Source organism: Magallana gigas, chromosome 3 (assembly GCF_963853765.1).
Source record: "Magallana gigas chromosome 3, xbMagGiga1.1, whole genome shotgun sequence".
Taxonomy (NCBI): domain Eukaryota; kingdom Metazoa; phylum Mollusca; class Bivalvia; order Ostreida; family Ostreidae; genus Magallana; species Magallana gigas.
In genome coordinates, this window is record NC_088855.1 from 1,815,732 (window position 1) to 1,832,433 (window position 16,702).

Genomic DNA, 16,702 nt, shown 5'->3' on the forward strand with positions numbered 1-16,702 from the left:
ATTATTTCATGATGACGGTGTTCATTTGTCCAAAAAGGGAAATGATTCATTCCTAGAAAACATTAAAAAGGTTGTTACATCGTTACTTAAGGTTGTATAGATGATCCGTTTGACTGTGTCAAAATCTCATGAATTTCTTATTATTAGAATTATGTTTGATAACGAGAAGACTCCTTTCTTAAGGAGACAGTTACAACCATGTCCTCACATTGTCACATATAATCTAAAACCTTGCTGAGTCTTTAAAATTATATTTTTAACAGATTCAGATAATTTCTTGTAATTTTTCGACTTTTTTCGTCCTTTTACTGTTCAAACGTATAACCAGTTACATGTATTTGTTTACATGAACGATTCATAATAAGATTTTCATATATTGCCAGAGTGATTTTTCTTCAAAAGTAATCTTTTAAACCAATGTTGGAGTTGAAATAAACATGTTACTAGAAAAGGTAATCAGCGAAGTAAAATATTCATTTTTCAATAACTAATCAACTGTTGCAATGATCTGTCTTAAGTAACGGTTTTTCAATTGTCTACAATTAACCTTATATCACTACTTATTACTTTTTTTTTATTGAATTGCGTAACAGAATTGTATAATATATATCAAAATATTAAGTTTTCTGTTCTTTTAATATATTTAAAAATCTATAATATATATAAAATATTCATTTTATTATTCATTTTTGTTTCATTGCTTTGAGAATTTGAAACGAGTCTCAAACAAAATAGAATATTTTAAACAGTATCCTGGCGTCATGTATTTCTGATATTCTAACACTTAATACTAACCGTAATAATATCGCATATTGGAGCTTGTCTCAGATATGCGCATTTATCTCAGTAACAATTAGCCGGAAATTTTGATTACGATCGGGTTGGGTTTTAACGAGTGTTTTCATATTGAAAACCACGTGAGGGTATGATAGTCAGAACGGAATGCAGATGTACTAAAAAACCGTCCATTTTATCCGTTAAGTATTTACTATTTTTGCTAATTTTAATTATTTCTTATTATTTCGAGCAAAATGCCCAAAACAAGAAAAACGGATTTGTCAGCGACGAGGAGCCAGCGTGGGGGCCGGAGACGACAGAGGCCCGAGAGGGCAGGGCGTGCAAGCAGCAGTACGGCAGCAGAACAGGTAGCGCAACCTCCGGTGCAAAATCAGATGGTGGCTTCCCATTCCCCTCAGCCCTCCACAGCACCCATGATGATGGCGCCATCCGTCACTGGGGCAGGACCAACAGATGCTATTGGCTCAACCCAGCAAGAATCGACAGAAATGGCACAAGGTACTAACATTGGTGCTCAGTCTCAGTCTTTAATGTTTGGCAATAACTTTAGTCAACCTGTCATTAACAATTCAACCCAAGTAGATTTAGGTTACCATGTAGATAATGCAACCAAACAAAAAATTGTCAATGGGGAATACATTAATTTAGCCACCCTGCTGGTGCGTGATGCTAACAGGCTACAACTATCCACATTGTCAATGGACTCCCAAGGCCAAATTATAGCCCAGCCCAAACACAATCATAGATTGACAACCATTGAGAAATGGACAGATGCCTTTATCCTTTATGCATGCATATATCTTACAGCCCACCCTAGCAAAACACACCAACTATTCAAATACATGCACGACGTTAGGTTGGGGGCCGAAAAATCGCAGGGTTGGGTCACATATGATGAGCAATACAGGCTTCGGATGGCAATTAACCCATCAAATAACTGGGGGGTAATAGATAGTGAATTGTGGCTGGTGTATATGACGCCCGGGATCCAGTCCAATACAAATCGTCCATCAATTTCGCCAAACAAGTGCTTTGACTTTAACTACAGAGATTCTTGTAACAGAATCCATTGCGCCTATCTGCACCAGTGCATCAGATGCAACAATAAACATCCATTAATTCGCTGCATGGACACTCAAACTCCTACACACCCAAATGGTCAGTCATTTCGGGGACAAGGATTTACATTTAGACCTTCTCAGTTTCAGTCCACCTATCAACCAAGGCAAGTCTTACCACAGTCAAGACAATTTACACCTCAGCCAAGACATGTTACACCACAGTCAAGACATGTTACACCACAGTCAAGACAAATGGGCCCTGGGCGTTTCCCCACTTAAGACACAGCAAATACTGGAACATTTAATTAACTACCCAGATAGAGAGGCAGCACATACTTTAAGGGAGGGTCTAGTTAATGGGTTTAAGTTGCAATATGAGGGTCCCCGGTTTCCAATTTTTAGTAGTAATTTAGTGTCTGCAAAGCACCATCCAAATGTTTTACAAGAAAAAATAGATAAGGAAATTACAGAAGGGCGAATGGCAGGCCCCTTTCAGTCTCCCCCTATGTTAAACTTTCATGTGTCCCCCATAGGTATTGTTCTAAAAGCTGATGGCGGTTGGCAAATGGTAATGCACCTTTCATACCCACCGTCTGCAAGCATTAATCACAACATTGACCCTATTCACACATCAGTAAAATACACATCATTTGACACAGTCATTCAAACAATAAGTCAATTGGGGAGAGGGACAATAATTGCAAAATCTGATATAAAAAGCGCCTTTCGGTTACTTAAGATATTCCCAGGGGATTTTGAATTATTAGGTTTACAGTTTGAAGGTAAATTCTATTTTGATAAGTGCTTGCCATTTGGGTGTTCCATTTCATGTAAACTATTTGAAATGTTTTCCACATTCTTAGAGTGGTTAGCTAAGGAAAGATCAGGGTTCAATACCATTCATCATTACTTAGATGATTTCATCTTCATAGGCAGTGCTAACACAAGTCAATGTAAATTTATTATGCAAACATTTGAGGAGTTGTGTTTGGAAATTGGTGTACCCTTGAACGCAGAGAAAACAGTTTTGCTCACTACTAATTTAGTGTTTCTTGGTCTGGAAATAGACACGGTCAAAATGCAAGTCTCTATTCCACAGGAGAAAGTATATCAACTTTCTACTCTATTAAAATGTTGGGTAGGTAAGAGGAAAATTAAGTTGTCGGAGCTACAATCTCTAGTGGGCAAGTTAAATTTTTTCAGCAAGGCTATACTTGGTAGTATAGCATTTAATCGCAGGTTTTACAATGCTATGATAGGAACTAGTAAACAAAATCATCATATTAGGATATCAGGGTCCATGCGTCAAGATATAAAAACCTGGATCGAATTCTTGGATAGTTTTAATGGGGTGGTATACTTTCCGGACAGTGAGTGGAGTACCTCAGATACACTGAAACTCTTCACAGATAGTGCAGGGTCAGCAGAATTAGGTTGTGGTTGTTATTTTCAGGACCAATGGATGTTCTTTCAATGGCCAGAGCAATGGGCTTACAATGAAATTTTGCGTGATATTACTTTTCTAGAGTTAGTTCCAATTGTGTTGTCATTGATGGTCTGGGGAAGCCTTCTGCATAATAAAAAACTTATCCTTTTCATAGACAATATAGCTTTGGTTCATATTTTAAACAAACAGTCATCTAGGTCAGAGCGTGTCATGTCATTAGTTAGGGCCTTAATGTTGGTTGCGTTAAAGTACAATATTCAGTTTAAAGCCAACCACATCCCAGGCAAACTTAATCAAATAGCTGACTCTATTTCCCGCAAAAGGTGGGACACTTTCAGGAGCCTGGCACCTGCAGCAGACGCACAACCTCGGCCAATTCCGGAGCAATTCCAGACCTTGCTCTCTCAAGCGAAATAGAGCGTTTATTCAGTGCATCTATGTCGGTGAACACTAGCGAGGCATACAGGGTAGGGATCCAAGCGTTTGAACAGTTTCGTATTGGCCAAGGGTTGTCACTAGTTTGGCCGCCACCAGACACACACTTAAACATGTTTAATGCACATCTATCAATAAAACACTACAAACACTCGACGGCAAAATCATACATTGCAGCGATCAGCTTCAAATGCAAAAGTCATACATTATATGATCCCACAAAAAACTTTGTCACCCAAAAGCTACTCCAAGGTATGAGAAGATCCACCAATACAGCAGACACACGGTTACCAATCACACTGGACATTTTACAAACCATTATCCCAAACCTTCAATTTGTTTGCTATAGCAATTATGAAACCTCATTGTATAAGGCTGCCTTTTCCCTTGCATTCCATGCATCACTTAGGATAGGTGAAATTGCTCTATCTAAGGGTAATTCACATGAAACCATAATCCAATGCCAAGACGTTTCACTGTTAACTAACAAACTTATGGTAAGCATTAAACGCTCCAAAACCGATCAATGTGGAAGGGGAGTGACATTGTCAGTTAATGCATCACATGGAATAACGTGCCCAGTAAAAACAATGCAGGAGTTTTTGCAAGTGCGCCCAAGCATTACGGGACCATTATTTTGTCATTTTTCGGGGAAACCACTAACACGGTATCAGTTTAGTGCGGTCCTAGCTAAGGTCTTGGCAAAGTCATCCATTGATAGTAAGAATTTTAAGTCACACTCCTTTCGGATAGGAGCAGCTACTACATTAGCACTTCAGGGCGAAACACAACATGTCATCCAATCGGCGGGTAGATGGCAATCTAATGCCTATCGCACATATATTTGTTAATGATAAGAATTATTGGGCTAGTCTCATATACATGTACCATTATACATTCATCATTTTAAGTAAGTAGTAACTAAGCTTAACATATATTCGTTAATGATAAGCATTATTGGGCTAGTCTTATATCATACATTCCTTATTTGTAGTAAATAGTAGCTAAGCTTAACATCTACCAAGTTTTGTGCACATAGGTGTCAATAAAGTCTGGGTCATAGGATCCTCCATAGTCAAGAGAGCGAGCATAGCGTCCAGGGAACGAAAGGGGGGGATTAAACCTTGGAATAGTTAATACCGAAATCTGGTGGCAAGGCTATGGAGGTATGTCCTTAGTCAGTTACTTCCCAAGCTTCGTGTGCTGCGAAGAATTGAGAATGACCCAGATGTATTAATTATACACTGCGGAGCAAATAGTCTAGGTCTCATTGAGTTAAAGTCACTGCTGGAAAAGCTCCAAGACACACTGGAACAAATAGCCAAGCTTTTCCCTCGTTCTAAATTGGTATGGTCAAACCTGCTCCCTAGATTCAATTGGAGGTATTCAGAGGACATTAGGGCCATGGAGGACTCAAGAAAAAAAGTCAATAGGGAAGCAATATTGTTAGTTACGTCTATGGGGGGAGTTTTATTAAACATACTCAGTTTGACAGTAAGGACCCACCATTATTTCATGATGACGGTGTTCATTTGTCCAAAAAGGGAAATGATTCATTCCTAGAAAACATTGAAAAGGTTGTTACATCGTTACTTAAGGTTGAGGGAGAAGAAAATGAGCAAGCTCTGGCCGCTGGTGACCATCTGTGTTGAGGTACTGCCGCCGTCACTAATGGTCTTTGGTCCTCCCATTGTGGCGGTTGCAGTTCCATAAATGCCCGTAATAGATTTGCATCAGACAACAGGCATTTATGGCCCTTGCAAGTGGCGTATTTCGACCGCACCTCAACACAAATGGAAGAGTCGACACATATTCTACGCTCATGACGTCATATTGGACAGTTGATCCTATGCACCTGTGAACATTTTTGTCCATTTACTTGTCATTCAAGGTTGCTTATATCATGTATATGGCTTAAGTAAGGTTAAAATATTTAGTAGAACGTTAATGCACTTGCGTTTACCCAGTGCATGATTACGTCATATTTGCTTATTGATAATTGATAACGTCATATTTGCTTGTTGATGACGTCATAATTACGTCATAGTTGCCTATTGATTACATCATGTTTGTTTAATGCTTGTTGCTTTGCTTTTTGCTTGCTTGCTTGCTTTTGTTGGGGCCGGCCCTGCGGTAGTTTAAACAGTATCCTGGCGTCATGTATTTCTGATATTCTAACACTAAATACTAACCGTAATAATTGTTTATTTAGTCAAGAACTTTAAAACAATATCATTTTTAACCTCGGACAAAGCATCGAAAATCACCGATACTAAATCAGAGATTAATTTTTATCATAATGCAGTTTCTAGCTATAAATAATCCTGATTCCAGATTTGACCTAAAAAAGTGTTTATCGGTAGAAACATATTTAACTACATTTAAAGTTACCTCTGCGTGCAACTTTGTAGTCAAATGAGAACAACATGCAACGTTGTATTTTAACAACTGACTGTTGCGATGTATTGTCGATCTGACGTCAAACTGTACATTTTGACGCATATTTATGTGTGTAGTGAGAGGTGGATATATCATTTCTATAACATGGTAAAGAGGTTCTTTTTAGTACTAGTATTATTATGACGTCATAATTAATTTAATTAATCCTCCCCCCCCCCTTCTTTACGACTTTAAAGGAGGCCAACACTTCTTTATTGCCTTTTTTGGAGAGACAATAGGCATTCTTGATAAATTTTATCAGTCAAAAAGGACAAAACTCTAAGATTATTTTATATTTTTTAATATGTCATAAAAAACGTCAGTTAATACATTAATTTTCAATGTGTTTAACACAAAGCCCTGATACACCCTCTTAAACAAAGCTGTTGGTATGTTTCATCATGAAAAGAATTTATATCAACCTGTAGGCAACTTTCACTGGCGAGATTTAGATCTTGCTCTTAATCCAGCATCTTTTTACTTTTTAAAGCATATATTTTTTTCTATAGTGTTTAATGTATAAGTTTAATATCGGGAAGCTTTTCTAAATTCGATTTTTATGAGGTTTCATACTTAACAAATCTGTTGAGTATATATTAAGAAGGTGTTTAATGTGATAAACAGTACTGCTGTCTCGGTGAAATCTATATAATTAATAATGAATGCGTAAAATATTCAGAGAAGGTCGTAAACATTTCACCCGCAGTTCATTTCTTCGATCTTTCTTTTAATAAAAATTAACTCGATACAAACCAGCAGCAATTTTCTGAATCTACCATATCTATAAAATATAATTATTATTTACACTTTTAATTCAAATACGAATATGTTCTTGGGATATTGAAATTTGTTTATGGCCTCCATTAGTGAGAATTTACAACACATATCCCGAGACTGTCAATTCAGTGACATCACTAAGTGTTATACAAAATGGCATTCACAGTGCTTTTGCATTTTGATGTCGACCCATAAACATTAGACTATTCTGTTTACAGGCCTATCTTACATGAATCATTTATCCCCGCAATTAATGTTCTGGTTTTTTTTTTTAAGAAAATGAATGAATGAAACTTCGTATAACAAAAAACAGATACGTTTACAGTGTATTTTTATGCTTGAATTATGTTTTTATTACGATATCTAACAGATGTGTTTCAGCACAAGTCGGTTAGTTTAAGCACATAAAAAAGTAGTGACATAGATTATTCATGTGCTACTTTGACCCCTTGACCCATAATGATGTTATGCAGGAATAACAGCGGATTGCGCAAACAGTGTAATATGTAAGGGAAAACATTTGCAAGTGTACATATTTAAAAGGATGAATGTTCAAATCGCAGATTTGTTGTAAACTTTGCTTTCTTATCATTTTACTTCGAAATACTTGGAAGTCTTCTGTGTATGGATCCCTTTTTTAAAATCTCGCAGCATACCATTCGACATCAAAGCATACCATTTCATTATGCCTTTCATATCAATTTCTCATAGCATATCATACAAATCTCATAACAGTGCATTGAATCTCATAGCATATAAAATTGTAAAAGATATGACTGTACACTTTCACAGAGCTGAAAAAATGTGACATAACCTTAAGCTTTTAAATATATTTTATAAGATTAACAAAGCAATTATCTGTATGATAATTAATAATGTTCTTATTTCGAAAAAAGTTTAATTTTAGCGACCTTAGGTTTCCGAACTAAGAAAACGTAACAAGGAACAAGGTCATATGGTAATTTTAGCATGTTTATACGCCATCAAAGGTCTATTTTCTACACGATAATCAGGTTTGGATATTGTAGTGATTTTATAGTTAGAATTAAAGGCAATATTATTAAGATTCAGTGTCCAAAGTAATAAAGAGACGATAAGAAAAATTACGTATACGTAACTTTGGGGTAAACTTACGCGATGGAAGTCGATTATTGGCAACATATGACTATCGGCAACATATGCTATCGGCAACATATGACTATCAGCAACATATGACTATCGGCAACATATGACTATCGGCAACATATGTTTATCGGAATCATATGACTATCGGTAATATATACCTATCGGAAACATATGACTATCAGAAACATAAGACTATCGGCAACATATGACTTTCGGCAATATATATCTATCGGAAACATATGTCTATTGGAAACATATGACTCTCAGCAACATATGTCTATCGGAAACATATGTCTATCGGAAACATATCACTATAGGAAACATATGTCTATAGGAAACATATGACTATAGGAAACATATGTCTATAGGAAACATATGTCTATAGGAAACATATGACTATAGGAAACATATGTCTACAGGAAACATATGCCTATAGGAAACATATGACTATAGGAAACATATGTCTATCGGAAACATATGTATATAGGAACCATATGTCTATAGGAAACATATGTCTATCGGAAACATATGTATATAGGAAACATATGTCTATTGGAAACATATGTCTATAGGAAACATGTCTAAGGTGTCCAAAGTAATAAAGAGACGATAAGTAAAATCACGTATACGTAACTTTGGGGTAAATCTACGCGATGGAAGTCGATTATTAGCAACATATGACTATCGGCACCATATGACTATAGCAAACATAATTTTATCGGAAACATATGACAATCGGCAACTTATGACTATCGGCAACATATGACAATTGGAAACATATGACTATCGGCAACATATGACAATTGGAAACAAATGACTATCGGCAACATATGACGGCCAATATTGAAGTGTATAATTTACACGTACATGTACCTTTGATTGTTAGGCGTTCATACCGGTAACAACTGCCACCAACGCATGTATCACATGTAATTGGTAGTAAAACATATTCGACTTCATCACTTTTTCTTAGATTTGTGAGGTATAGGGTCGCAGGCTCGTCGGGACTATGGAATATTCGATCTTGGTGGTGGAAGATATCATCATTATATATGATAAGGTCTGCTGATACGTTGGGTTCAAACATGGCATATCTGATGAACAGGTCCATACCCTTGTAAACGGACCACATATAGCCTATCACCATTTTGCATTTGAGCGTCTCATGTTTAAATTTCAATGTTGTGTTGCCAGCAATGCATCCTTGGTTTTGAGCCAATGCTAGAAAAAATTGAACAGATATAGATTCACTATTGTGTATATGCTTAACAGTTTGTTGTTTGAAATGTAATCATTATAATCACTATTAAATGCAGGATCCTTTCACTCTGTACACAGTATAGCAATTTTGAACGTGGTTACCCTGTATTCGTGTCGGGAAATTATTCCAAACCTAGCCGTCGATGTCAATTGATATACTATAGTCCCTAGTTATTGCTTCCATCACATTTTACTGATTTTAAATAAAAATACACATACCTTGAAAAAATACAGTTGAAATTGATAAAAGGGAATATATCCGAGATATCTTCATTGAACAATCATCATTTTTCACTCATAAAGTTCACAGGAACAAAAACAAATTTCTTACGGAGATTTCCGAATTGGAAATGTTTACATCTTTCTCAATTCGGAAGTACTCGGGATACCTCACGCTAATTTTCAACGTTATCATCCGGGCGTATTAATGGCTGATGAAATGCAAAATCCCGTAGACTTTCTATTTTTGTATATGTATTGAAACCTGAAGCAGAAGAGGGGGCGTTTCAAAACAGATAATCTGGACATATTTTTATATTAGTGGATCAACGTAATTTGAGTACAAACGTATTTATGATTATCAAAATATCAAGGAAAAAGTGGTGGAAGCAAACACTCGGGACAGAGTATATCATTTATTTTTATGAAAAAGGCATTACACTCCTGGCATGATATGAAATATTTTTCATCAATGATAGATTTAAATCATTGTAGTCGATCAATTTCAGCATTTTTATTTACAGCGTAAATGTAACCCTTATGAGTAAACATAAATATGCCTTTTCACCGCCATTATAATTGACGCAAATCATAGCGTTTGTAATTTTCTGGATTGTCTTCAAAACTAGTTAATTTATTAAAGTATGATTATTATCCTAAGGGGCAAGTTCCAAAATAAAAAAAAGAACCACTGCATCACCTACAATCGTAAACTTTAATTTTCGCCCATGACGTAGAAGCTAAACAGTAATATTTACATTCTATTGTGTTTTTTCATTAAATTCTGTGATCTTCAAATGCCTCTAAATGCAACAAGTAGTCAAAGGTCAAATTGACGAGTTTTATTTTGACGTCACAAACGTTGAACGCTGTAAACTGCAACGTCACAAGCGGAAATCAAAGTTCACGCTTGTGGCTGTTACTGTGGCTCTTCCATTAGTATTAACTTACCCTTAGGATAAGATAGGAATTTTAAGGTATGAATCACATTTGCAGACAAGGCAAGAAGTTAAAAAAAAATGTAAATATAAGCATTAAATCATGATTTTTTGAAGTATACACTCTCATAACTGCAGCGGTGTGTGCATACAAATTTTCATAACGCGCTTACGCGCGTTACTCAATTTGTATGCACACACCGCTGCAGTTATGAGAGTGTATACTTCAAAAAAGCATTATTCAATGCTATATTAACGTTTTGGACGTTTTAAAACCATCGTGATTTTACCTCTCTGGCCTTGCTGGGCGTGTTATAATGTTTTGAATGCTGCTTTCAACAAATTCTATAAAAATGGTTAATATACTGCACAACAGTAAAAATAAAGAAGATGGGTGAATAAGGCGTGTAAAATGCCTATATGAGGAATGATTAGATACCGCAAAATTAAAATATCACTAAATCTGATATTTTTTTTTATAATAACAACAGTGTATATATAACGTAACATCGGTTTGTAACCCTTAAATATTTTAAATTCATGTAATAGGTTTATTTAAACTGACGTATGCGTGTCAAAGTCACCAAATAGTGTCATTTTTATAACTTCAATGCCTTTTCTTTTATAAATGGGTCTAAGCTCCATATTTTTGTCATAGTCTAAATACGGTTTAATGGAATTTAAACCGATTTTTATTAAGAAAAATGTAGAGATGACCCACTATACTTTTAAAATGTCATTTTGTAGCCCAACAATTGAACATTTTAGTAAAATAATACTAGTCCGTAAGTTCCTGGCCAATGTCTCATATAGCATTTAAACAACGTACTTCGTTGTGATTGAAATGGATCACTGGTTAGAGCACCAGACATTAGGTAAATTTATAGAACTTGAGTATTTGGGTTGTGGGTTCGATACCACCAAAACTTAAGTATTTATTTTTTTTCTGATCGGTTTTTGAAATATTTCAAGGTGAATATAGTAAAAAAATTACCCTTTTGTAAACTTGTATTATAACATTTCAAATATATTTAATTAAAATAATGTTAAATTTGAAATTGTATTTTACGACTAAACCAAATGGGCAGTTGTGCCATCTTATTCCCCCATCTCATTTGATCTAAGTCGCAAAACATAAGACTGAACGAAGCAGAGGCGTAAGGGCCGAGCTGCCTTCACACCAACCCGCAATAGCGTGCAGATTGTTTGGTAAAAAAGAGCTTGAAAGAAGAAACAAAACTAAGCAAAAATGATGCAACCAAGACTCTAACAGTTTTTGATTGAATGGCAAATGCTCTATTCAATGAATGGTATTGCTCTTACATGTATTAATATGGGAATTAAAACTAAGATTTAAATCATGTGTACGAGGGTTGTTCGGAAATTATTGAGACATTTTCTCTTATTCCTTTAGTAAAAAAGAGAAACTCTTGAAATTTTACCAAAATGTAAATCAGGATAGAGTTTATCAATGTGAAAAGTTTCTTGTTCATGGCATGAATATATCATTCCTAGTAAGCTGACCAACGTGCCTTCGTCCTGTAACCCGGCGCAACCGCAAACTTTTCGCAACGTCATTTTAACGCTTCTTATTGCTCCCGTGTTTTAAACACCTTACAAACGAACTGAAATAAGAATTATTCTTTATTTCTCATCTTTTGTTTTAATTTCAAGATGTCATCATTTACATTTTCTCTCATTCTTGTTTTTTTTATTGAGAAAAAATCGAGTTATTTCTACCCGAAAGTCTAATTACTGTAAATGTATCCTGCAGTCATTTTTTTTTTTTTTTTTTTTTTTTTTTTTTTTTTACATATTTTAGAACTGTTGACAACAGTTAGTGTGTCAAAAGTTGTTAATTAATCCCTTTGGCCTAATTCTAGTTAAACAATTAGTGAAAAAAATATGATGAACTGAAGTTCTGTACCTTGTGTTGTCATCGTATAGTTTTTTACGCAATTGCGTGGCTTTAAAGGGTCTTCTTCTGAGATTTCCACCAGTTTAATGGTTTTCGTTGCGCAGCCTTCACGTCAAAATTCAATGTAAAGTCGCTGTCAGATTTTTATTGTTTGATAAATATATGTGTACCATATCTGTATTTCAACTCGAACATCAGTGAAACTTAATCAACAGTTAGTCGCATAGAATAGCAAAATGAAAATATTTAATTTGATTTCTTTTATCATTAACTGTAATTTTACGGACACTTATAATATAAAGTAGATGTTTAAGTTGTTTAATCTCCGAGTTCATGGCTGCGCCGGGTACCCCGACCACCGACTTGTTTATCTACTGTCGTAAACAAAATATTAAATATTCTTTTAATATTACTTTGTTTTATTATTTGTTGGTGTTTTTTCAGTGTCTATGCCAATTTTCACCAAAATTCGTCACTTAGAAAAGAAAATAATCGATTTGTCTCAATAATTTCTGAACAACCCTCGTATACATGAAATGTTTTATTTGAGCAGCAGTCATTCTAAACCAAATAATGATATGTATCATTCGACGAATATCCATATCTTATTCTGAATGTATTATAACAAATACAAGCGGTAAAAGTTTAAGTTTGATACAATGTTAAAGTCACATTCGACTGCTACCATCTTAACTTTTATCAATGAAAATCAAAAGTGAGTGAATATCTATCAAACTTCTGCAGAAGTGTATTGCTGCAGTTAAAGTAAATTATAAATAAGTCGTACAAGATACTAAGTTGTCCGTACGAGGTACAACGTCGATATAACGAAAAAATATGTGGTATGTGCGAGATGATATGTCAAACATTAAGCAAGTAAGTCATACGTACGAGAAAATTAGTCGTCTGAACGAGATAAATTAGTCGAAAATAAGAAAAAGTTTACGTAGATTCTGTAAATCTTGAAAATCTTGATCATTTTCATCAATTTGGGCCACTCTAAGGTTCGGTCAGCAGTTCCTTGATTAGAAACTTTGCGTGGGGATACGTCCCCTTTTCCTTGTAAAATATTTAATAGATTGATGAAAATTATCGTTTTTACGACTTATGCCGTTCCGTTTTTTACTAATTATTATCTCATGTGTATGACATATTATTTCGTATCTACGATATGTAATCTCGTAAAAACAATATATCAGCTAATATAACCGACTTAGTTTCCATTATTACGACTTACTATCTTATAATGAAGACTAGTTATCTTGTACGTAAGACATATTAATATGCTATATAAATTTCGGGAAAAAACTCGATGAAACTTTAAAAAAAAAAAAAAAGTCGTTTGAAATAAGTTTCATCTGTTGATCAAACTTTTTACTTATACTTAAAATTGATTTGTGGTTCATCATGATGAAGCTACAGTCAATTAACAAACTATAACGAAAAAGGTCTTTGCAGTGGAGAGGGGCAGAGTGATTTACCGACAGCGATAAAAAAAACTATAGTCATATCCGGGGGACTAAACAAGGAAAGATTTTAATCTTATTTGCTCTAAAGTTCATTAGTCAGGCTACTCGTAAGGTCCTTTTGCTAGCAAATTTAGTGAACAGAAGTTAAAGGAGACAAGAAACTCAAGAAAGTATTGTACGTTTTAAAATCACAAAGCTAATAATTGCATACCAAAGTGCTAAAAGAACATTAATCCCTCTAAAGATTATTTTTAAAATTTTGTTGCAAACACAAGTTTCTGTTTCGGTGTTTATATCACCTATCTGCCATGAATGAATGAACATTTGGAACGCCTTGGCTGCTCGAACAGAAACGCATTGAAAAGACACCCGGTAATCAATTGTTAACCGGTTCTTCTTCTATACGGTGAAAGGAACAAAACAAATGATTGCTCAAACGTAAAAAATAATGTCAGAGATGAATTGACACGAGTCGTTTTTCCCATTCATAAGTTAAAGAATTGGACTAATAGATAAAAAACAACAACATGGTCACTACATTAAATGAATATTTAATTGTATTGTAGAAAAGATCATTGTTTTTATTATCAATTAAAACATTACATGACCTTACTTTTATGCAGAAATTGTCAAATGTCAATTGGGCGCTTGCTTTTCCATCCAAGTTTATAGTCTCCATTTAGAACAGATACATAATTCTTGATTGATATATTTTAAAGATATGAATCCGTGAATCAGTGTGTTAAAGATTAATATCCTTGAATAATTGAAGTTGTTGGAACAAGAATATCAAGAACCTCGACTAAAATCAACTTTATGCAAGTTCTATGGTCGATACAATGACTTTTTAAGCATATTCTTAGCACGCGAATATAAGACTAGGCAAATCTCAATGTCTCAAATTATTTCTGGGCAAATTCAAGACACGGAGAAAATTACATTGGGTGAACATAATTCCTGTATACAATACATTTTAACAATAAAATTGAGTTTTTTCTTTTATCTTTTAACAGAGTTCTTGGTAAGTGTAAAACGAAGATTCCCACTGTCTAAAAATTACCATGATCCTTCATCCAACTTAATTTGCCTTAATGCCCCCCCCCCCCCCCAGGAAAATACCACACACGCCGTGTTCAACCACTAGTAAGTTTAATCAATGACATGCTATATTTCAATTCTATTGACGTAATTATAGAATTCTTTTCCCTTTATTTACATGGTCAACAAAGAAAATGGGTTCAGGCGAATAAAAAATTAGAAATAATTTTTAAAGAAAATGTTTATTGAGAATATTTTATGCTCAGTAACACGTTTTCAATCTGCATTTATTATCCCATATTGTAGAGAAATTTTGCTTTGCCATAGAAATAAAAAAGCAGCCATACTACATGTATTTAGATTTTGGTCCAACGTAACGAACAATGTTGCATTACGAATAGCTACAATCTAAGAATATTACTTAGTACTGTAAAAATACAAACCTGCAGTCACAAAACACAGCCATAGAAAAACGTCAATCTCTCTTTGAAGCATGCTTCAATTTCTGATTATGCTACCAACAACGATTTTGGTTTCAATGGAAACACAAGAAAATCGGATCACCCGTTCCAGAGTTTTACGATTGTACCCGTCTCTCAAATTTAGAACGCAATAGCTGTACATAATACCCAGTCAAGCATTGAAAATGTGTTAAACGGTCGAAAAAAAACCCCATCCAAATCCTTTTTGAAGTAAACAGGGAAAATATTTCATAAGACTTTTTTCCACTGTTGCCTTTTTGCATTAATTCTAACATGGGTGTGGGTTTTAATAATGTCGACAATTTTACAGGTCAAGGTAAAATAAAGGTCGTTTTATTCTCAGTTATTAACTCAAAACCAATATATTTGCTACAACGATAAATTTTAATCTGAAATGCAATTAACATTTAGATACGTTTGATTATTACTGAGCAAATCGATGTTAGAATGAAATGAGAATTCTGAGTTTATTCATAAATGATTTGTCGCACTATGTTGATAAACATACACATTAATAATATTGTACTTTTTGTAAAAATGGCAATTTGATTAAAAGCACAAACGTTATTTTACTACAGCACAGTTATAAATAATTTAATAATCACCAGATTATCCATTTAAGCGTTGAATGTTTATTTTTGGATGTCGTCAGTCCTATGACATACCAAGTAGTGCAGACAAATTGAAAACCGTGCGGTATGATTATGTGTCTGCACCGCTTGGTGTGTCATAGTACGGACGACATCCAAAAATAAGCATTCAATGCTTATATATATATATATATATATATATATATATATATATATATATATATATATATATATATATATATATATATATATATATATATATATATATATATATTCATACTGATGTCTGTTTGTATGAAATATTGTGTATCGCCATTATTTGCACTCTTAGTCAGGGTTATGAAACATACACGGAACAGTCATATATAAAACATGATATTTAATTAGCTTCAACGACAAAAATTATAGTGCAAGAAATTTTTTGGAGGAATGTATTTTATTAAAGAGTAGATAAACTTTGGTGATTCATTCGGGATATGAAGGTAGCGACATTGCAAAAAAAACATAACCCGCATTAACCTTCTTTTATTTATATTTCTTTTTCAAAATCGTTTTTCATTTTCTTTTTGTCAATTTTTTCTCTTAAAAAATAAAATTAAAAAAGAGTTGCTTTATAAGGAAAACCGTTCTTATTTACCTCTATTTGATAATATATGCGGATAGTGCTAAATGAACTAAGCACAAATTAAATATCAGTTCAGTGTCT

The 16,702-nt window shown here is 34.2% G+C and overlaps 1 protein-coding gene across 2 annotated transcripts in view; it reads right to left on the minus strand.

Annotated features, from left to right (window-relative positions):
* The window catches only part of LOC105321170 (uncharacterized), a 50,286-nt gene extending 34,792 nt beyond the window's left edge, over positions 1-15,494 (minus strand). For both annotated transcript variants that reach the window (XM_066078026.1, XM_066078025.1), the window contains exons 1-2: positions 15,368-15,494; positions 8,956-9,303 (exon numbers count right to left, since the gene is read on the minus strand). In XM_066078026.1, the coding sequence (XP_065934098.1) occupies positions 8,956-9,303; positions 15,368-15,419 (400 nt within the window). In that variant the 5' untranslated portion in view covers positions 15,420-15,494. The remainder of the gene's footprint in view (positions 1-8,955; positions 9,304-15,367) is intronic.
* Positions 15,495-16,702: the final 1,208 nt, after the last annotated feature.